Source organism: Lathyrus oleraceus, chromosome 5 (assembly GCF_024323335.1).
Source record: "Lathyrus oleraceus cultivar Zhongwan6 chromosome 5, CAAS_Psat_ZW6_1.0, whole genome shotgun sequence".
Taxonomy (NCBI): domain Eukaryota; kingdom Viridiplantae; phylum Streptophyta; class Magnoliopsida; order Fabales; family Fabaceae; genus Lathyrus; species Lathyrus oleraceus.
In genome coordinates this window covers 33,782,337-33,806,643 of record NC_066583.1, presented here as the reverse complement: position 1 = coordinate 33,806,643, position 24,307 = coordinate 33,782,337, and the positions used below count along the sequence as shown (strand labels likewise).

Below are 24,307 nucleotides of genomic sequence, written 5' to 3'. Positions count from 1 at the left end.
ATGGTGTAAGAACAACGACGGAAACATAGACTTAATTATATAAAATGGAGGATGACCGAGACGCTTGTGCTGAAGCCAAATTTGTGAGGCTGAAGAGGAAGACTGAGACTGGAAACAGGAGGACAACACCTTTGGATGGTCATCAGAGAAGTAGTATAACCCTTCCTTTTCCTTAGCAATTCCAATCGTCTGCCCCGTGGTAAGGTCCTGAAAAACACAATGGGACATAGAAAAAATTACTTTACAATTCAGATCACGGGTAAACTTATGGATGAAAATTAAATTGTGGGAAAGTGTGGGAACATGAAACACAGATTGCAATTGGAATGGAGGTTGCAAGTCAATATTTCCAGTGCCAACAACACAAGCATGAGAGCCATCAGCAACAGTGATATAAGGAATACTCGAAGGTGTGGTATAAAAGCATAATAATGTGGAATCAAATGTCATATGATTAGTAGCACCAGAGTCAAGAATCCACGCATTCTTAGGAATATTACCACAAACAGTAAGAGATCGGGAACACAAACTCTTACCAGTAACTGCTAGAGACCCAGAACCAGAAGGCTTACTCATGGAGTCAAGCATAGACTTCAACCGTTCCACATCATTCTGACTGAAGGAGGAAAGATCAGTTCCCCTCTTTTCAAAGCTTTCAGTATCCTGGACATGTGTAGCAACATGTGCCTGATACTGGTGCATGTTGCGAGAACCGCCACCTCGGCTAAGAACCTGCTCCCTCCCATGAAGTTTGAAACACCTATCCTTTGTATGCCCTGATCGGTTGCAATGCTCACAATAGAATTTGTCACGAACATTCTTGGATGATGATGGTGGTGGTCCTTGTCTTGTTGTTTTGCTAGCTACTAATGCTGACACATCTGGGGGCTGTTCATGAAGCATAGCTTGACGACGGGTTTCCTCACTACGGACAGTGTAAAAAACTTCATTAAGATCAGGAAATTTTTCCTTACCCAAAATCTGCACCCGAATAGGGTCAAATTCAGCATTAAGGCCTGCTAGGAAATCAAAGATCCTATCCCGCTCAACAACAGTATTCAAGGTGGCAGTATCCTTGCTGCACTCCATCTTCAAATTCTGATACTGATCCAACTCAATCCAAAAATCATTGAGAACTCCAAAATACTCAGTGATCGAAAGATTTCCCTGCTTAGTGTTGAAGATTTTCCTCTTTAAATCATAACAAGCAGACATATCTTATTTCATGGAATAACTGCGACGAAGATACTCCCAAACTGCCTTTGCACTTGAGAGATACATGCAATTTCTACTAATATCTGGAGATATGGAGTTCCAAAGCCAAGTAATAATAGCAGAATCATCTTTATCCCAGGAAGGGAAGTTAGGAGCAGTAACCAGAGGAGGATTTCCTTCAATATGATCAAGCATGTCGCAACATTTTAGAGTGTGTCTGATGAACTGAGACCATTGAAAATAATTTTTGCCGGTAAGCCAATAACCTTTTTGAACGACAAAATCCTTAGCATTAAATGGGGCTGGTGGATTTGTGGGAGGTGGAGGTGGAGGTGGAGGTGGTTGATCGTTAATAATCTCAGCAATTGAAAGGACAATCGAGAGAAAACAAACCAAGAAATAGGATGGGTTAGGGTTTCAAAGATGAGTGAACAAAAACAAGAAGCACGATGTGCTACAACACAAAACAACAATGATCCAAACACCCAAAAACAACAACAAACTGCAAACTGCAGTAAAAAAAGACTCCGCTACAAGGCGGCTAGGGTTTAGGCGGAAGCGAATCCCCCAAAATCGGGAGCTCTTGATACCATGTTGTAAAATATTTTACTGATATATTAAAAAGTGATTCTTACATGTTACATCTACATGCTTTAAATAAGAGAGAATAGAAAACCTAATGGGCTTTGATTAATGGGCCTCATTACTAATAGAAATAATTACTATTTACAATCTAATATTTACAACATTAATCATGCATGCTGAGTAAGAGCAGACAAAGTAGAAAGTAGAATACACAATAACTAGATATTAAAGGGAGTGCACTGTCAGTGTACACTAGTTTTACACCACCATTTAATAGAATTATAAGATTCTGCCGTGTCATACCAATATTTTAAAATTAAACGTGTGATTTGACGGGATACACTTCATTGATTGACGGTGTAAAAAGATTTTACACTGTCAGTGTGTATTCTTTTTTCTCTAATAACTAACTGACACAAGTAATAAAAGATTGAAACACCTTAAGAGTATTAACTTGATCCTCTAGTTCTCGTGGCCCAATTCCATCACATCCCCTGTTAATAAGGCCCATCATGTATCATTATTTCATTTCATATACATGATAAAAAGAAACCCAGTAAATACCAAACAGACAGATTAGAAATTTACTTCCACCGTATATGGTTCTTTGAAGTTTTCTCTATCAATCCTATTCCTTCAAGAACATTTGTAATGTCATAAATTCTTCTTTTTTGAACCTAATAAGATGAATGTTAAACTCATTATCATAAAAATGAAGTAAAACAATGTGATACATATATTATTAAAGCACAGGCAGGTCAAGCTCAAAATCTGTCCTGCGAACAGGAACCATCAGGTGTAGATACAATGAAAGACAATTTGTGTACCTCTAAGACCTCAGCAGTTTTATTTAGATCAAGAGTACCATCCTTAGCATTTTGGATCAAGCTGACAAATTTCTTGGTTAACAATCCTGCAAATATAATTGTTTAAATCAAGGGTACACAATGTAATTGTTTGTCATAAAGAGCCAAATTAACAAAGACACTCGCTTAAAAGAGCATGGTTAAGGAACGCAGACTATTGGAGCAAGTACAAAGTGTACAAAAGGAGAAAAGATCACTCGAGCATGGACGTACCTAAGGAACTGTCATAACGACAGTTGTTTACTGCCGCTGCATTCAGTGATTCTGATACAAAAAGTCCACCAAACATAAAAAACAAAAAATAATGTGAGAATTGAGTTACTACCGACATACAAATCAATGCACAATTTAACTTATTCATACCGATATTATGAAAAAGCAAGTTACCTCCATTTGTCATCTGAGCCGCAGATTTTGCATTTCTTGAAACTTTAGATTTACCATTATGCTTTCCTCTTTGATTGGTTTCGATTTGAAGAAGAGGAGGAAGATTAACCGTGTTGCTCTGACCAGGAAACACTTCAACATTACTAGCATGCAAGTTTACATTATTGATTCCGTTTCTTTGAATCAACTGCGCAAATAGTTCAATTGAATGCAAACAATTAAAGCAAGAGAAAGTGCATTAATTAAATGAACTAATATCTGTCAGAAACTTACTCTACATTCAAACATTCACTAAACCTTAATCAAACACTATAACAGTCATTTAAGCGGAAAACACAATTCAAATATAACCGATCGATTTGTGTAACACCGAACAAATCAAACATTAAAAAAGACACTAAAATTCGTATAACTGATCGATTCAATGATCTCAACTGAGCCTAGAATGGTTCTAAACCTACTTAGCACTGACACTTCTGAAAAAAGCGTGTCCGTGTCAAATATCCGAAACCGACACTGACAGTTGTAATTACTATTAATTTATTCATTTTTTTCAAATTATTACTCGATGTGTACCGATCCCACTGGACCAACTAATGATTGATTGTGCAATCCTATTTAGTTTTTGCTTTCTATAATTCTTAACAATAATAATGGGAACAAAAATTGACAAATAAATGAATTAATACATTAAGAAGTAATTATGATAATGAACAATAAATTAAGAGTTTAGAGAATATATGATCCGATCTTGTGATTTGATAAAATAAATAGAGAGTGCATGTGAGTGTGAATGAATGAAGAACTTACGGGAAGCACAGGAGTAAAAGGAGGAAGATGAGGAGGGTTAGGGGAATGCAATAGGTCGAATTTGAATTGTGAGAAATGGTGAAATTGATCTTCTCGTGGTGTCGACATGAATGAAATTGAATGGAAGATGAAAATGATGAAGAATATGGAAGTAGTAGAAGAAGAGAGAGAGTGAGGGTTTAGCGGCAGAGAATTGGATTGAATTTGAGGGGGAAGAAAGAGTGTGGCGAAATTGTAGAGATGGAAATAACGTAAACAAGTGTGATGTGATTTGATATTGATTCTCTCTTAATGGAAGTGAGGTGATGTGTTGTCATGTGAGGCCGCCAATGCCAAATTAACAGAACAAGCGGTGGTGTATTCAGTTCGAATGCGTACGCCACCCCGCCTTTTGTTTTTCGTTTCTCTCTCTCTCTTAACGGGCCTAGGCCTGGGCTTTTGTGGGCCCAACTCTTCTTTTAGGATATCTATGCAACTTCATTTTTGGAAGGTTTTAAAGAAATAACTTGAATAGTACATTTTATATTTTAATACAATGGGAAAAGGAAAGAAGATTCTTGTATTTTATTTTTCCTTGCTTATTTAGTTCAATTCAAACTAAATTCATGCACATGTTTAATGTGTCTTTAAAATGAATCAAATCCATTGTTTTGTAGATTTTATTTTTTATACTTTAGAAGAATAGGTATAGTGGGTAAGAAATTAAATTTGTTCAAAATAAGCATTTAAAACTAAATCAAGACAAATTTAATTAAATTTGAATAGACCTAATGACTGATTTGTTTTAGTTTTTTTAAAAATATTTTTTATCTGTATTTAAAAAATATATTTTTTATAAAAATATTTTTTTAAAATGTTTAAAGTTTTTTAAAATTAGTTTTCCATAAATTAAAAATTAATTTTGATATTCAGTAATATAAATATACGTTATTGAAGATTAGAATATAGTCGAAAGTACTTTTTTTTTCAAATCAATGTGTCTAAAATATTATTTTTATAAAAAAAAACTATTTAAAATAATTTTAAATTTTTGTGATTTTCCAAAAAATTAATATATGTTCTGTTGCAAAACTAGAAATGGAGGAGATTGTAAAAGCTACAGCGGGACGAACCTTCGTAAGCGATTCGACGATGTGAGGTCTTGGACTGAAGGTTGCAATTGTGACACATCTTGAATGGATTCGTTAATCTTGAACCGGTGTTGCTAATCTCTGGTACGGTGGACCACCAAAGGGGTGCCTGCATGATTATCACTTCAACACCCAAGTTAGTTTAGGGTTCAAGATAATCGTAATGAGAGTGGAGATTAGAGTTTGTCTACCTAAACTCTTCTGTAACTCTATTTATACATTGGACCCCATGGAGCGGGCGAGATGAGTGGGCCTTATCTTATTGGGCCTTTGACTGACCAAGAACAGTTTCCCCTAGGACTCACTGAGCATTCTGGATGTCGGGAGAGTCTTTTAGCAGTCGTGGTTGACCTTCAAGAATGGTTGTCCATGCGTTGATGGGCATGCATTGCTTTGGTTTTGCCAAAAAAGTGATGGAGAACATGAGCATTAAATGTAGTCCCATCATTGAAACGTTTCACCGCTTTTCTTTGGACGTGTGACCTGAAAAAGTAGAGAGTGGAGCGTCGTGACTTACTATGCACTTGAGTTTGATTGTGTTTTATAGGTGGAATCTGACCGTTGATTTACACTTGCTTCTTTCTTTCAATCCGATTCGTCTGATTGCTTTCGCCTGTATACAAGGGTAGAGTAAATGCTTTTTTATTCAAGCATATATTGTCTCTTTGAGTGATAACCCTTTTATCATAGAGCGTGATTCGGAAGGTAGCATTTCTTCCTCTATTAACATGTTGATCTTAGAATCCTTAATGTCTTCAGTTCCTTCATAAAGGGTTTGAAGAACGTCCCATATAGCTTTTGCACTCTTATGATGTGAAATAGAGTATAATACTTTCATGCTTAAAGTTGAGATAAGTATGTTCCTCACTTTCAAATCATATGAAACCTTGTTGGTTTCATCATCTGTCAGATCCTTTAGGTGTTTAACAACTTCATTGACGTCTTTTGGGATAAAATGCCCATTAATAACGACTACCAATAGACGTTTGTCATCTGATAGTAAATGTACATACATGTTTTCTTTTCAATAACTATGATTTCCATCTTTAAAATTTGGTGCTCTATTATACACTTCCTTTGAATCGTCGTCATCACTCATATTCCCAAAATTTTGAGTTGCTTAGACATGATCAAAGGACCAACTTTAAGGACAATTGTTGTGTGAATATGGAGTAGAGAAACGGTCTAGAGATGGTGAATATACCCTTTTAATTTTTTTTATCGATTTTCAAAATGAAAAATAAGAGTTTTTGATGCGAAAGTCTTATAGCAAAAAATAGAGACTTTATGCTTGAATTGGAAATTAATCACGGATACGATTACACAATTAACAAATATCTCAGATTGATTAGAGATTATATCAAAAGAGTTACAAGATGCAATGAATTGACAATTCGTAAATTACATGAGATGTGTTTTTTTTCAAAATTCAATTTCTATATAATTCTAACACCAGAGTTTGCATAATTTAATAAGCACTAAAACACAAATAGGTTCTGATTCTAATAAAACCTACACTTATGTAATAAATCGCTACCAATAGGAACTAACGATAAAATACACTAAGAAACAGTTACTAAATATTAAATAGCCTATAAAAATTAAAATGCATGTGTGTGTGTATGTGTGGTGTGTGTGTGTGTGTGTGTGAGAGAGAGAGAGAGAGAGAGAGAGAGAGAGAGAGAGAGAAAGAGTACACCGAGATGTATAATGGTTTGGCTCTATCAGCCTCGCATGAGCCTACTCCATGATCCAATAGTTTCATATTGAAAGTGTTCTTCCACTATGTTTTGACAAAAGTTAAACGAGTTCAATCAATCACAATATCCACAATAATGCTGAGAAAATAAATCTCATATATGGATCTTGACTTATAAACAGACTTGATGTCAAAATCTCTATGAAATCTTTACTTGATTCTCGCTTCTCGAATCCTCTAGCTTCACCAATCTACTCGAAGCTTTAGTGTGTGGCAATCACCCTTGATCCCATCAATTTCTTGAGCAATGAATTGTCTGAAGATTGAGAAGATCTCCTATCTTGTCTGTAGCCTTCCACACATCACTACCAAGTTCAGCCTAGAGAGAAGAACCTTATTCTTTTCACTGGAATTTGTCACCATCATCACAACAATCCCAATCTTACAAGCCTCCTGAAAATCTTTACAAATTCTTTAAGAAATATTAGTTTCAAGACACGTCTCCCTCAACAATTAAAAATATTCATAATCAAGATCTGAATCCAAACTAGAGGTTGGAGTTGAAAGAAATATCGATTGCAAGAGATTTTGAGTTTTAAAAAAATGGAAGTTATTGTTGTTAAGTTCTTGTTTGTTATGAAATGAGATGACACAAAGAATTTATATGTGCTGGAGATTAAGCACGAAAATAGGTGAAAATGGTTGTTAGATTCGAGCCAATAATATTTGTTGATTTAGGTCAACTGAACAAGTAGAGTGAAACAAGGTTAATATAAAACAAGTGACTTGTTTCCTGTGATTCAAGTTAAGTTATAACTATGATTCGAGTCATGTAGAAACCCCTATTCGAATCAATTTGGATAGAGCCAAACAGGAAAAAAGGAAAAAAAAACTATGTGATTCGACTCATGCGTAAAGTGTGATTCGAATCAAACTAGACAGTGACTAACATGACTTGTGTAATTCAAATCATGTGCAACTTGTGATTCAAGTCACATATGCAAAATTCTTCTTATTTTCCTATGTTTGATTTGATTCGAGTCATAGCTTGTGAGTGATTCAAGTCACACACGTGAAACCTCAATTTTTCAAGTTTTTCAAAATAGTTTGAGATCCCACTTGCCACATTACTTGAACCAATATCAAATGTGGTTCTTGTTCCATTAACGTAGCCAATTGACTTAAAACACGATAATCATACTCAAATGCAAACATTTAAATTATCCATGCTAAAACGATTGGATTCAAAACTTAATCTGAAGATGTGAAATAGAAGATGAGACTCAATAAACAATAATAACGAAACAAAAGCTTAAGAGACAACCAACAAAATCGTATTAGGGTTCTCCCGCTTAATGTATTAGAGACATGTAACTTCAAGCACATCAAAGGAGTTGTGGCAGTCATATTGGCGTTAGAGGCCTCACTCACAAGCTTCTTAGGGCGGGATATTATTGGCCCACCTTGCTAAAGGACATCATGGATTTCATCAATAAGTGAGATAAATGTAAGAGATATACCGACCTTCACCATGTTGCAACTGAACTTCTTCATTCCATGACATCTCCCTACCTTTTTTACCGTTAGGGAGTGGACATCCTAGGACTATTCAACCTAGTGTACGACCAACTAAAGTTTCTGATTGTACGAGTTGACTACTTCACAAAGTTAATAAAAGCGGAAGTTGTATCCAAAATCACATCAGAAAGAGTTTTCCATTTCTACTGGCAAAAGATCATGTGCAGATTCAGGATGCCCGGTATAATAGTCTCCTGGAAATGAACCCAATTCACTAGCACTACAGTCACTAACCTTTGCTATGAATTAGGAGTTCATATAAAGTTCATCTCTGTTGTCAACCCGCAAGCCAATGGACAGGTGGAGTCACTGAACAAGATGATCTTGGAGGAACTCAAGAAGAATCTTGACAACACCAAGGGGTTGTGGGCTGAGTTACTCCATGAGATATTATGGTCATACCATACCACACCCTACTCAACTACCAAGTATATAACCTTCACCATGGTATATAGGGCAGACATTATGTTGCCCGTGGAGATTATCACGCCCTTATGGTGACACTCCCAATTCAACAAGAGGTGAGCAATGCAGAATTAAAGTGCACCACATATTTGGTCGATGAATTAAGTGATGCTGCCCACACCCAGGAATTCACCGCCTATCATAGAGTTGTTAGAAGATACACTTCAAAGGTGATGCTAAGAGAAATACGAGAATATGCCCCGGTACTAAGACAAGTGGTTGTGCCTGCACAACAGGGAAACTTGCAATCTAACTAGGAGGGACCATACCATATATTCTAGAAACTCTCACACGGATCATACAAGCTGTAAGATCTGGATGGATGACTCATACCAAAAACCTAGAACTTTATTCGTTTAAAATATTATTATAGTTATACTATCTGTAAGCTTTAAGGGGAAAGTCTCATACCTATGTATGAACTTTTGAATGTTTATGAGCATGAAGAAAATTTTGATTATGATGTCATGTATGTTGGACTTTCATAGGAAGATCCTTTCCACTTATACAGGAAATACGACCATGCTGAAATTACACGGGAAGATCCTTGTCGCCTTCCTAGGAAAAACGGTTATGTTGAACTTCCATGGGAATGTACTTGCGTACTTTCGCAATACAATTATGTTGGAATTTCACAGGAAGGTCATTGTTGTCTCTCCAGGAAATATCATAAATGACAGACTTCCTTGGGAAGATCTTTGTCGCCTCTTAGGGCAATACAAATACACTGAACTTTCGCAGAAAGATCCTTGTCGCCCTTAAGGGAAGTGTGATCATAATGCACACCGAGGACTACCCTATTTAGAGTCTCATCAATCAGGCTCAACATATAATCTCGCTTGAGGGATTGAGTATGTCCCATCAAGCAAGCTTATCTAAATGCCCGCCTGAGAGATCTAGAGTTTCCTTGGATGGGATCCAACTTAGAATCTACCCAAGGGACGTGACCAACGTTTGGCCTAAAATACTAACTTAAGGTCTCGTCTGAAGGCTTGATAGAAGTCTCGTTCAAGAGGCCCAAAGCCTTTCCTGAGGAACTTGAAGTCTTATCAGTCAGGCTCAACATAAACCTCGCCTGAAGGACTGAGAGTCCCATACAGGCCTTTCTAAACGGCCACCTAAGTTTCCTCGAGTTAGATATATCTTAAATTCCTCCCAAAAGACACGATCGAAGTCTGGACCAAGAGACTTAACTTAAGGTCTTGTCTGAGGGCTTGATACAAGTCTCGTCCGAGAGGTCCAACGCCTCGCTTGAAGGACTCAGAGTCTCATTAATTAGGCTCAACATAAACCTCGCCTGAGGTTCTTGGAACCTCATCGGGAAAGTTTAACATATCATCTTTTCGGGGAAACTTAGGGTCTCTTCAGGTGGATTCCCCCAACGCTCTATCGTTCAAAGAAATTTGTCTTTTATCAAAGCCCATGTGCTTGAGGACTGTGTAGTGTTATATTTGCAAACTATCTAGTAAGGGCGGGGTAATTACAACCCTAATGAATGGTGGCGCCTGTCTGCCACCTGCCATTAGAGATTGCCTTGCCCTACGTTTTCTCTACTTTCCTGGTCATGGGAAACGTGGGAAAAGACGTTCCTTGATCAGAGAGAAGTTAGGTTAACAAGTTAGTCCATGTCTACCTAGGAAATACATATTGAATGATACACCACTAAGTGAGTGGGTGGTAATCATTTCCAAGGAAACCCTAGATCCAAGAGCCTCTATAAATACCTCACCCCTAGTGGGTGAGAGGACAAATTGTAACATATTCAAAATAATGCACAAATTCAGAGCTTCTCACCTCACGTGAGCTTGCTCTCTCCATAGCAAAAAAAACACCAAACAAGGCCTCTTGGCACCGCGGGTAAGCCTTAAACCCCCAAAAAAATACTAAGGCCTCTGGTCACCCTCACTAGTTAGGGGTACCATGCATCATGTACTTTTTGATAAGTATAGAGTGTAAGTGTTGAACAAGGATCGGGTCCATGATTAATTTCTTCTCTACGATGGCAATCTCTTTCTAGTGCCCGATTATGTTCAGTGTTCCTTTCTCTTCAACCACTCTCTCCTTCTTCATCCATGAGCTATTCTTCATAATTTATATAAGGTTATGCCCTATTCAACAAATCAATTAAGCTTTAAGCTCCCTCGAAACTTATCTTTTACGAGAATATGAAGTTCAGACTTAATTGTTTCTTAAACATCCAACACTTCAACACATCACATGTGCCCCCCATTGTTAATGCCACTCTTATGAAGTTGTCAATGGACCCACGTATGGTTTCCTTATGTTACTAAATGACTCCGTTGAGCACGACCATGATCGTGGGTTGTCGCTTTCAGGCATTAATCTAGGCGGTGAAAGCATCACATAGGTCATTCAACAAATTTACGCTCCCATCCCCGAGGTTATTTAACCATGTCATATTGTCATTGTGGTTTCGGTTAGGACTAGTGTGAAGAGCTTGCACTTGACCGCCCCTTGAGTGGGGTAGTAATTCATTCGATTCTCTGTAGCTCCCCCTACTCCAACTTCGGCATGTAACATCTCAAAGTTTGGGAGCATTTTCTGTCCAGATACCATAGGTAGTGGAGGAGACTGATGTGATGGTTCACCTTGGTAAATTTGTTGTGTAGATCTAAAGAACGAAAGATTCTGGAATGCTCCTTGACTAACTGTCGGTGGAGCAGGATCCTGTCGCGTAGGGTTAAAGAGAGACACTACCAAATTGGATCGTTTTCTACTTAATGAGGAGGAAGATGAGGAGCTCTAAAATCTTTAGTGGCTACAAGAGCAACTTGTCGTTGACGACAGATCAAGTGGCTTTGTTGCCACCATGCTTGATGAATTTAAGAATGGATTTGTTGGAGGAAGAAGTTGAAATTTCAAGGAAGAAGATCAAGAAACAAAGATATGGACCTTCTGGGAAAGGAGATATGAATCTCTGAAAAAAAAAACTTGAACGTGGAAATTCGTGGGAATCAGACGTCGTTCTCACATACACCGTCACTTTTCCGTGAGGGAACTAGGATGTTCAAAGAACGATGAAATGAAGTGTTGGTGTGATAGAGCAAGTTCCAGTCTGACGCAGAGGGGGTGACATGCAAGGTTAACACTTCAATGTTGAAGCCACTGAAAGAATGAGAAATAGTGAGAGTGAGAATACATTTGAATATCTAAAATGCCATGTTTTTCTCTTTATATAATGAGAATAGTTAAAATCGTCCGCGTGAGATGAGATGCTTTGACTGAATAGCCATTGGATCTAATCATACCATTATAAACATGTCTCAAAGGCGGAATTGTCTCTTCTTATATAAATGAATGATCAATGCTCCACGCATTTTACCTCACCATGGTGTACTTGGGCCCTTCACTTTAGGCATTGCAAACAACACAGAACAACATTTAATTCAATTTAAAGGATGTGATCTTGGACAATTGAGTTTGGATCATCATTTTTTGTTTGGCATTAAACACTTGCATTCTATTTTTCTTCATTTGATTACCCCTTTGCATGAGTTGTCCCACACTCTACATATTATTTTTCGTCAATGGCGGGATTAAATTGAAAAGACATCATGAAAGATAATATGAGAAGAAAGAAAACCGAGTAACTTTGTACCTAAAAAAAAGTGAAATTTTAACTGTTGTTACATGAAACATCCACAACATGCAAGTTCCATATTTCACTACTCTAATAGTCACCATCTCACTCAGTTTGTGCTAAACTTTACAGAATATTATTGAACACGGCTAGATACATACACATAAGACATGAAAATAAAATAAAAACTTGTTCAAGAAAGAAAAGAAACTCAGAAAACAAAACCCAATTGGCAATTATTCTGGTATAGTGTAATGCATACTAACATTGTACTCATCACTCATCATGGAACTTCTTGGCTTGTTCCCTTTTTCCTAGAAAAAATGCCTCCAATAAGTGGAATCAATGACTTCTTCTTCTTCTTCCTAAGAGAAGGGTGCCTTTCCAATTTTTCAACACCTTGATTTTGTGGTAACATAACATGAGAAACAGACGGCGGATTCGCGAATGTCACGTACCGTTTCTTTTGAAACTCCATCATTAATTCGTCGTCGAATCTTGAACTTTTCACTTCAAACGTGTTTAGATTCTCCACGAACTTCACGTCCTCGGCTTCCGTTGGTTCCACTTGATGTTTTTCTGTTTCTCGTTGCTTCAAATGTTCGAGCTCTTGCTTCGTGCGTTCGAGTTCTTCTTGGAGTGATGACATACAATGTGCCATTAACATGCTTTCTTCTTTAGCTTTCTCTAGATTCTCCCGCGTCTCTTCTAGCTCGGCTGCAACGTTTTCGATCCTTGAAGATTGATCAGCCTCATTCTCATTTGCTCCAACGTGTATCTGTAGATTAAAACACATTGAATGGTAACCATAACATAAGCATTTGGATAATAAAAGTGAGTGATGCACCAAACTATGAAACAATAACCCAAATGACATGTTGATACTCGTAATAACTTGAAAAAATAAAATGAACGTAACCACATGTGTCAGTGTCTGACACCAGAGCCTGGAACCAACTAACCTGGTGTTTGAGTTTGGTTACATTGGCGTAAAGCTCTCCGGCTAAAACTTTATCTCCGAATAAAGAGACAGCCTCTTTCACAGACCTAAATGGTGCTCTTGTGTCAATCTCTGTGTTTCTTGAAAGCTTCTTATTCATGTTTAATAATGTTGGAGAATGAGATAGTTAAGTTAGGTTGGTTTATAAGTAGAAGCAAGTAAGTACTAGAAATAGAGAAAGGAGACAAATGGCATAATATATGGTATCAAGATTGGAACCTTCTTTTCTTGGCGTCCACTTCACTTGCAACAATTCTGTTATGTTTTTTTTAAGCGGTGGGTAAATGGTCCAAGGTTTGTTTATATTTTAACAGAAATTGAACAAGACTCTTCACCCAACATATAGAGGACTTGTTGTCTTAGACAAGCATTTTGAAAGGGAGAAGCTTGCTCAATATATACAATTCTTTTTATATTCCTTTGTTACCAAGATTGAATATTCTCATACATCATCACTCTTCTTGCTAAATTACCAAGCAATCTATTCTGCCATTATTCTTAACCATTGTTTTAAATTACAACTAACATATTGCTGATGCGGTAGTCTCTGCAACCGCATCGGACCGCAATTGCTCATATTTCTTTAAGTATTTCATCAAAATTCAAAATTTCAGAATCGCAAAACTCAATTTACTTTTTATACAATGAAAATTCTTAACCTCAAGTGTTTTTTTAATAGTAGCCAATCAATGTGTGTTTCTATAAACAGTAAAAGTAATATAGTTTAGGTTCTTTGGAAACATGTTTTGTTCTTTTTTTGAGTTTGGTAATTGAGTTGTTCCTCTGGATTGTTAATTTATACATGACATTCCACAAGTAAACAACAACCAATAACCAATAACTGGGGTATCTACAAATTCAAAGCATAAAAAATCAAAATGATTAACTTAGGAAGATACAGAAGCATTTATTTTTCCTCTCCTTGCATACTCAGCAAGAATCTCCTGTAACATACTTCACGAGTTTTGTGCTACGTACGTGGTTAACATCTCAAGTTGATTAACATGGCTTTTCAAACAGAAAGTGAACTAAGTGTTCAGTTTCAGATGCGTTCATCACAGAGCAACTGCAACGATGAGGCTCCGCTGCCATGGAACCTGCCTCTAATTTCTTCTAGCCCGTTTGTCCTTGATAACGGAATTGATGAAGGAGGCGTAAAGGATTGTTGATCAGAGATTGAAGTTATCTTGGAACCAAGTGACTCTAGAGATGCAAGGGAATGGTAAGGAACCATGACTTGGACACCTGGATTAACTACACTTGTTTCATGTCTTCCGTTTTGCCAGTTAGGATATTGGACTCTCATAAGATTGCTATTTACGCCACCAGACCCACCTTGTGTTACTAATTGCGCTGCCCAAATGTTTTGGTACTGCTGTTTATATGAATTTGTCGAACTATAATGAGTTCCACATAATGGTGTACCGTAATAATGAGGTTGCTGCAACCGAACCTGCATTCAATTAAAGCACGAGGGAACAAAGTTACAAAACTCATTATCATCACAATAAGAAATTAGGTGCTACAAGCCTAAAACAGTTATATGAACTGCGCAAATTGTCCCGTTTTTTGTAGGTTTATCATAAACAATAAACTTTACCAGGCTCATTTCATGTTTGAACAATAATATAACATCGTAGTTCACTAATACAACATCGTAGGAGTCTATGGTTAGAACGATTAAAACCTGTGGTCCTGCCGTAGGAAGCTGATCAAGGTAAGAGGTGGATGTATACTGATTTGAAGTTGTAGGTATTGCTCCCATGAGTCCGTTCTGCTGTTGTATAGACCGAAAATAAGGAACTTGTGATTTTGAGAATGGTCCCGACCTACTTCCACCTTTGATTAAACATTCGTCAACCTTCAACCCGTTACATCCAGACGACAAGGACAAGAAGTTGAAACTCTGCAGAGTATAAAATATAAGCATCAGAGCATAATGATGAGAGGACAAGAAGAGACATCAAAAGTATTCATAACCTTACTTGCGATTGAGGAGCATGTTTCGCAGGTGTCGGAGAAGCCTGAGACAGAGATATGTCAAGATAATGGCACTGCTGCTGAAGAACACCGTTTTTACTTTCAGGGAGATTCTTCAAACTAGCAGATTGAACTGTTCCGGAAGCAAAAGCATTTCCATTTCTCGTCCTATTTGAGTTTTGTGCTTCGGTTGATCCTCGGGGTACTCTGATTTGATCACATTCATAAAGCTCGGGTTCTTTGGCAACCTGTTGTTTTGGAAGTTCTAAACTCCGGATGAGTTGACTGATGTGAACATGAGCTGCACAACTCTTCCATGACTTTTTATGAACGGCGGTTTTGGAAATCTGCATCATTATTAATTATTGAAAACAACCAATAGGCGTTTGAGTCGAATGTATCGACTAGGATGAACAACTTTTTCCATTATATAGATCATGCTAAACAGCACTCACTAAGCATGTGTTTTGAGTTTCTTACCTTTCCACCAGAAGAACTACTTTCCATCAAATCATGTTTGGAGTTGCTAATAGCCGCATTCAACCAATGTGGAGCTTTAGCAACAGCCGAAGACCTTAAGAACAAAAATCCATCAAATTTGGATAAGTAAAATCGAGGGGCGAATGAAATTAGGCTAAATAAAAAGGTCAAAATGAAGTTGAATAAAAGAAATTTACTGCGAAGAAGAAGCATTAATCGCAACAGATTCCCTCGGCGACGAGCCTGGCCATAATGTTAGACTTTCTGATAAAACAACCAAAGATGTCATCATCCAAATGAGAAAAATCACCGCTAGTAACAACCAATGAGCAAATTGTCTCGTCGCATACCGTTTTCTCTTCGGTACTTGATTATATGTTGTTCTTGCTTACAATCAATGCCACCGGCCTGAAACACAAGTAAATAAAACACCATGCGTACTACCATTAGCTTGTAAGACAACAATTTTAAATGCAGAGTTTAAAAGCTTAAATAACTACCGTCTCATACTCCTCGTCTAGTTTTCCCCAAATATGTGAAATTTGCGATTTTGCAGACGCATTTAATCTACAATAAGATGGGAAAACACAATAAATAAATAAATAAATAACGGATTTGAAAATGTTATAGATTTCACAATGCAACTGAAAAACTACCCACCCCATTCCAAGACACAACTCCGAGTCATGCAATTCCGATTTAACATCATTTTCACTCCTCTTAACCATCATAGACACACCCTCTAGATTTCCTTTTGGAGCTGTGTTCTGAGTTGCCACCGAGAAATCTTCACTCCCGGGTAAATCAATCCGTTCAACTTCAACTTCAACGATTTCGCTCAAAGAACTAATTTTCACTGCTCCCTTCGATGAACTTTCAGCAATAACATCAGCATCCTCACTAGCTCCTAAAGTCAAAATTCATTAAAAAAAACTAATCACAAAATTGATACTAATCGAAAAGTAATTAGTATTAACAACAATTGAAGATGATGTAACCTTCATAAATAACATTAGCACTCTCGTCTTGGTCCTGCGAACCCGACAATTTCTTCTGTACCGATTCGCGGTCTAGTTCATTCTCATCATTGGTAGGAAACATTCCAGCCAAGGCATAGAGAGTCTCAGCAACCTCTTGTTCATCTTTTGTGATGGGCCCAAGAACAACTTGTTTCTAGAAAAGCAAAATTACAAACAAAATTGAAAAAAACAAAAAAAAAAAGTTAAAGTCTAGAATCATAATTCATAAAGAGGTTTAGCAATACTCACTTTGGATTTCTTTATGCTATCTTTTTGAGGAGATTCTATTCCATATTTCAGCTTTTCAGAATCAGTTAAAATCGATTCGCGACCCCGCTTCTTCATCGCTGTTACATTAATTAATTCAAAAAATTTATTTTAAAAATTTAAAAATTTATATATACAATAATAAAGAAAATTCACACTTTTTTTCTTACTTAACCCAAAAAAAATAAAATCGGTGAAGAGAAAAAAGAAAAACCTGAACGTATCTTACGGGGAACAGAGGAATGATCAACGCCATTGCATTCATTGAAAACCTAAAAAATGAATAATAATATATATTTTTTAAAGAAAAAAGAATTAGTAGAAATAAAGTAGATTAAACAAACCTTTTTGTGGATGGAAATAGATTTATGAGAATGATGATCGAGATTGCAACCCATTGAGCTCAAGGTTCTTAGTTTTTCTTTCTTGGATTTTTTGAAACCTGTTAATGATAGTGAGAAATGAGATAAGTAGAAGAAGGAATAATCGGAAAGCGACAATAGTATTGTATTTACCAGATTGTTGTTGTTTTTTGTTAATGTGTCGGTTTGTGGTTCGAGTTGTTGTTGCACGTTTCATTGAAGTTTTGTCCATTTCACAATAAGGTTGTTCTTGTTCTGATCCATTCGAATGAGAGACAGTGTTTGTGTTTGTGTTTGTGTTTGTGGTGTTTATGTTAAGAAGAAGAAAAGAAGAAAGTGAAAAGAAAGAAGAAAAAAAAAAGAAGAAAAGTGATTCGTGGGTTGCGTTTCAGAGAATCAGGTTCTTTTGTGAATGAAATAATAAAGCAGTAGTACTATAGTAACAAACAAACTCAGAGTTAAGAGAGAGAAAGAGAGAGAGAGAGGAGAGAGAAAGAGACACACACTATACACTGACTCACGTGAAAAGAAAGGTAACGGAAAGAAAAAGATAAAGGAAGCACCTTCTCATTTGTCTTGTCCGTGAGAATTCTACAACTTAGTTTATTTATTTATTTTTTATTAACCAATTCATTTCATACTATTAAACTATTAAAGTTAGTTACTTAAAAAAACTATTATAACAACACCTCACACATTTAAAAACAAAATCGAAACATAGTACAAGCATAATCTATGTCTCATATTTTTTTAATGTCTCAAATATTATTCTACAAAAATCAAAACTAAGTTTAGGTCATTGTCCACTCAACTTCCTTGGTACATTTTACTATCATTCATAATAATCGTCTAAGTAGAGTGACTTTAAAGTATTTTAGGCCAGTGGAATGATAATAATTTTGCTTAATAAGAAGAAAAGAGGGTTGTACAATAATAAAATGATTTTTTTTTTATGTTGGAAAGGTATTAAATCAAAAATTCATCTAATATAGAATAATAATAAAAAATATTTAAAACATATAAAATGGTAAAATAATAAGTTTAAAAAAATAAAAACTATTAAATAATAAATTAATGCAATAGTTATATATATATATATATATATATATATATATATATATATATATATATATATATATATATATATATATATAATTCAATTTGATTCAACTATAAAAAAATTCAAAATTTCATTTGTAGTTTTTTAATGCAACATTCAATTATATATAATAATATTAAATTTTATAGTTTGTTGTTTTAATTTAAAACTATTTATCATTCTTCTATTTCCCTTAATCAAAGTGGTCAGATCGATAATGTAGCTTGTAGATTTAGTAACGTCGTGTATTCTTAGGTCGCTCCACTCTTAGTTTGTATTGGGCTTGTAAAATTGTTGACGTTGCACCGATGATCTCTGAACATTCAAATGCTCAATATGAAACTCTTGGTGGTCTAGGTTTCAACACGTTGGAATCAGTAGTTTTGATTTTGGCTTGTTGGTGGTTGGTTGGTTCTGACGATGTTTTTGTTTGTTGGTGTGACTTTGGGTTTTGCTGACAGGTGCATGAGTTCTTCTTTGATATGAAGTTAGGTGAGTTCATCCCACGATCATTGGGATCTGCGATCTAGTTTTTAAAAAGTTTGATCTATCTATTTATGACACGTTCTAGTTTGTGGATTCTAGCTTTGATCTCGAACTTTTGGTTGGGTTTGAGTGATCTCTTGGATCTAAATTTGGTTGTTGGTCCTTATCTTGGTAAATTATGATTGATTGACATCAGTCTATTAACTAGATATTATCATTGTTGTTTGTTGTTGTCGTGTTTCGATGCATGTTGATGTGTGAACATGTTTCTGTATTTATGGTGTTTCGATGCATGTTGATGTGTGAATATGTTATATTCACAATCAGTCTATTTTCTACTCTTAAAATTTTGGATCTCTTAAAATTTTGGATTTGGTGCAAAATTCAAATATTTCTTTTTTATTTTATAATTTGACTTGCGGGTTCAATAAATTTTACTTGTTGTCCGCTCGTGTATTTGTTTTTGATTTAGACTTTTTGTTTATTTATTTATAGGATTATTCTATGCTATCTTTTTTTAATGTTTTTTAGATTGAATTTTATGTCTTTTTTAATCTATCTAAAATGTTGCAATTTTTTTTAGTTGATATTTAAAAGACAAACATGATATTTAAAAGGCAAATGTGTTATTCTTCTCCTTTCTAAAAATGCTCACCAATCGGGGTAAGAAGAATAGTGAAAGAAAAAAAACATGATTGGTTGAGCGAACTTTGAATTGAATGCAATGGGAAATGACCACACACACACACTCTTTATGTGTTCTGGTAATAAATAACTAGCTCTATCCATTTCCAATCTCACTCAATCAATGTATTTCTATGATGGCATCATGAACCGTTGGATTAACACTAACTATCTCCACATAGGCCAAATCCTATGGAGCACGGATACTCTTTTATTAGATAAAAGAAATGGATAATCTTTTATTTTTTTACTAATTTTTTTAATGAAGGTTAAAATATAAAAATAAAAGGAGGGAAAGAAAAGACTATACCAAAATCCTCTAAAAAAAATCTGAAAATAAAAAATAAGTCTAGTCTATTCTTTATAAAATCTAATCTAATTTTTAAAGATTTTTTTCAAAATTAGTCTGATATTGAGAAATATGGCTCAGGTTAGTAAAAAATTCGCACAAAAATTTTCTTTCCTATAAATATGAGTGATAACAAAGACTTATTAGCTATAGTTTTTTTACAATGAATCCATCTACTTCTAAGATATTAAGGAACTAACGAATCCTTTGAAAAAGCTTGGACAATCAAAAGAGAATCACTCTCAATCCAAAGCCTAAGACATGCTTTATCTCTAGCGAGTTCATTGGCATGAAGAACAACAAAGAATTTATCATGTAAGGAGTTAGCAATCAGGGTTTGCTCAGCAAAGACCAAAATGAAATTCCCTTTGGAATCTTTGAAAATGTCACCACACCCATTAGAACTAGATGCAACAACCTCGTCACAAGTACACTTCGACCACACTGTAGAAGGGGGTTGTCGTATTACTTCCTTAATAATAGGGGCCTTCAGAGGGTGGATTGTAACCTGAAAAGACTTAAGAAGGTTGAAGTATGTCATGGAATTAGAGGAAGTCAGCGAAGAATTGTTGTCAGACATGATAATTTGGGTTTTGATGTTGATGATAACGTTATGAATAGGAATAAGCTTGTTGTGGTATTGGGCTACATTCCTTGCCTGCTAGATTTCAGCCAAAGAAAAGATCATTGCTTTGATAATCAAAGAACCTTTGGGAGAATTACTTTTGTTACAAAGAGACCATAAATCATCTTGGGAAGAGATGTTGATTGGGGCCTTGAGCATTATGGTTAGCCAATTCCAGATATTGGAAGCAAGAGAACAATGGAAGAAAATGTGAATTGTAGATTCAAAAGAATTCTTACACATGCTACATACGGAAACAGTCGTGCACCCTATGAACTTAGTAGCATTATTTGTGGGCATTTTACCATGCACCAGCCGCCACACAACAAAAGATTTAGCGGGAGGGATATCAAAGTACCATCAGAAGAGGTCGGTCAAATGGAATGTTGTAATTTATTAAATACAAGTGTGTTCTAAAATGACAAATGGTGGAAGTGAGTCAATGTTAATAAATGCATGAGATAACTCTTCATGAATTTTGAATTTTGAGTTTTGAATTTTGAATTTTGAATTCGGAGATTGTAACTCTTCATGAGATGTTGCAAAGGCGAAACCATGCAACTGTTGGTGAAACATGCTGCAGGGCAACCATTATGATTATTGGAAAAGGACATTGCTTCACCAAGGGTCGCTACCTTGTGAAACAATATCAACATGGCCTATAAAAGCATAAATCCGGATTCAGAATACAACACACAAAATCCGAAAATCCTCTAAATAATTCCAGACGCTCTTCGCTGCATTCGGGTTTTCGCCGGTCTTGCGCAAACTCGATAAGGCTGAATTATCCTGGGTATTCCTGCATCAGAACTCTAAGACAATCGAGAGTGCTTGAAATACTATAAGGAAAGTGTTGCGTTGACGATTCAAGCCTGGATCCCTTTAATCTTTCCGAAATTTCTAACAGTCTTATAGTATCTCAAATCATGGCCACCGACGCTTCTGTTTCAAGCATCAAACTGATGAACCAGGACCTTGTTAAGTTAGATCGTTTCGATGGAACAAACTATACCCGCTGGCAAGACAAAATGACATTTCTCCTGACCGCCCTGAAAATTCAATATGTCTTGGATCCTGATCTGGAGACAATTCCAGAACCAACTGAGAATGACACCGATGAAGTAAAAAGGAGAGAAGGAAACGAAAAGAAGATGAACTGCTTTGTCGTGGACACATCTTGAACACATTATCTGACTGTCTCTATGATCTCTACACCAATACTGCATCCGCAAAGGAAATCTGGAACGCACTCGAATTCAAATTCAAGGCCGAAGAAGAAGGTACGAAAAAGTTTTAATATCTAAATACTTTGATTTTAAGATGTTGGATTCCAAGCCGATTCTTGCACAAGTACACGAGTTACAGGTTCTCGTGAATAAAATAAAAGTCGTGAAAATTGACATTCCTGAAGAATTCCAAGTCGGTGCAATAATAGAAAAATTGCCACCTTCGTGGAAAGGATACAGAAAGAAATTGCTGCATAGTTATGAGGACTTTTCTTTGGAGAAACTTCAGAAACACCTTCGTATCGAGGAGGAAACGAAGGATCGAGAAAAAACTGAGTCTGCTGGATTTGCTAAAGCAAATGTTGTTGTCGCTAAAGGAAAGAAAAAATATGATGGCATGAAAAACCATCTCGGCCCAAGGAAAGAACACAACAAGTTCAAAAATTCTGGCAGACCAAAAGGTACTAAAAATGGTTGTTATGTATGTGGCAAACCCGTACATTATGCTCGAGATTGCAGGCACAATAAGTCTAAAAATGAGGTCAATATTGTTCATGCCGATGACGACATAATCTCTACGGTAAGCGAAATTATGGCAATCAAAGGCAAAGTGCAAGGATGGTGGTATGACACATGTGCAACTGTGCATGTATCTTATGATAAAACAGCATTCAAAACCTATACCGAAGTCAATGATGGACAAGAAGTGCAAATGGGAAATTAAGTGTGATCTAAAGTCGTTGGAACAGGATCCGTCGAACTCAACTTCACTTCCGGAAAGAAAGTCACTCTTGTTAATGTGCTTCATGTTCCTGATATGAATAGAAACCTTGTTAGTGGGGACTTATTGGGAAAACCGGGTATTAAATCTGTATATGAATCGGGCAAATTAATATTGACCCGTAATGGTATATTTGTAGGAAAAGGATATTCCGCTGAAGGAATGATCAAACTTTGTACTACCGACAATATTATTAATGAAATTTATAATTCTACTTATATGCTTGAATCTATTTCCTTATGGCACTCTAGATTGACACATATTGGTATTAGTACTATGAATAGACTAATTAAATCCGGTTTGATATCATGCAACATTCATGATTTCGGAAAATGTGAAATATGTGTTAAATCAAAAATGATAAAGAAACCTTTCAAAAGTGTTGAAAGAAAAACAAACGTGTTAGATCTTGTGCACTCTGATTTGTGTGAATTTAATGGTATATTGACCCGTGAGGGAAACCGTTATTTTATAACGTTTATCGATGATTGCTCTAGGTTCACACATGTATATCTCTTAAAGCATAAAGATGATGCTTTTAATGCCTTTAAGACATATAAAGCAGAAGTAGAAAATCAATTAAGTACAACTATAAAAGTACTTAGGAGCGATAGAGGCGGAGAATATTTCTCAGCAGAATTTGATGCATATTGTGAAGAATATGACATCATACACGAATGTTCTGCGCCCCGCACACCACAACAAAATGGCATGGCCGAAAGAAAAAATAGAACATATCAAGAGATGATAAATGCTATGTTAATACATTCAGAATTACCATTTAATTTATGGGGTGAAGCGCTATTGTCCGCATGTCACATAATGAACAAGATTCCTTTAAAAACAACTGGTATTTCTCCATATGAGAAATGGAAAGGAAGACCACCAAGTATTGGTTATTTCAGAGTGTGGGGGTGTGTAGCTTATTACAAGAACATGGATCCCAAAAGGACAAAATTGGGTCCTCGAGGAATCAGATGTGCCTTCATAGGATATGCACCAAATAGCAAAGCATACAGACTCTAAATCTAGAGTCTAATGTAATTGTTGAATCCAGAGATGTGGAATTCTTTGAAAATCTCATCACAAAGGATAAGGGACCTGAAAATCCCACAATTGAAGAATCTCGTGACAAAGATTCGACACGAATTGTTGAAACACAATCAGAACCAAGGAGAAGCAAAAGGGCACGAAAAACTAAGGATCTAGGACCAGATGAAATCAATTCCCAACTCATTTCTCTTTATTTAGTTGAAGGAAATAGCAAGAATAATGTTCATAAAATTCCTATTATTCTTCAAGTAGAAGATGATCCTAAAACATATAAGGAAGCAGTGGCTTCTAGGGACGTTTCTTTTTGGAAAGATGCTATCCAAGATGAAATGGATTCAATTATGTCAAATCATACTTGGGAACTAGTTGATCTTCCGAAGGGATCAAGACCCATTGGATGCAAGTGGGTGTTTAGAAAAAAGTATCATAGTAACGGTACATTAAACACCTACAAGGCTAGACTAGTAACAAAAGGATTTAGACAAAAGGAAGGTGTCGATTATTTTGACACATATGCACCGGTAGCAAAAACTACGACAATTAGAATCCTGTTTGCACTA

The 24,307-nt window shown here is 36.0% G+C and overlaps 2 protein-coding genes across 3 annotated transcripts; both read right to left on the bottom strand.

Annotated features, from left to right (window-relative positions):
- Window positions 1–12,347: 12,347 nt before the first annotated feature.
- Window positions 12,348–13,503, bottom strand: LOC127088000 (WEB family protein At1g75720). The gene is made up of 2 exons (XM_051028912.1): window positions 13,299–13,503; window positions 12,348–13,114 (listed from the first exon to the last, which is right to left on the bottom strand). The coding sequence occupies exons 1-2, from the start codon at window positions 13,434–13,436 to the stop codon at window positions 12,620–12,622; spliced, it is 633 nt and encodes a 210-aa protein (XP_050884869.1). The 5' UTR covers window positions 13,437–13,503; the 3' UTR covers window positions 12,348–12,619.
- A 562-nt stretch (window positions 13,504–14,065) lies between these two features.
- Window positions 14,066–17,968, bottom strand: LOC127087998 (uncharacterized). 2 transcript variants are annotated; one of them, XM_051028910.1, is made up of 13 exons: window positions 17,598–17,968; window positions 17,427–17,524; window positions 17,297–17,354; window positions 17,065–17,162; window positions 16,795–16,969; window positions 16,457–16,703; window positions 16,297–16,363; window positions 16,147–16,204; window positions 15,994–16,060; window positions 15,797–15,890; window positions 15,322–15,663; window positions 15,024–15,242; window positions 14,066–14,789 (listed from the first exon to the last, which is right to left on the bottom strand). In XM_051028910.1, the coding sequence occupies exons 1-13, from the start codon at window positions 17,674–17,676 to the stop codon at window positions 14,379–14,381; spliced, it is 2,013 nt and encodes a 670-aa protein (XP_050884867.1). In that variant the 5' UTR covers window positions 17,677–17,968; the 3' UTR covers window positions 14,066–14,378. The 2 variants fall into 2 exon arrangements, with proteins under 2 accessions (XP_050884867.1, XP_050884868.1); XM_051028911.1 differs by lacking the exon at window positions 17,297–17,354 and having other exon boundaries at window positions 17,598–17,636.
- Window positions 17,969–24,307: the final 6,339 nt, after the last annotated feature.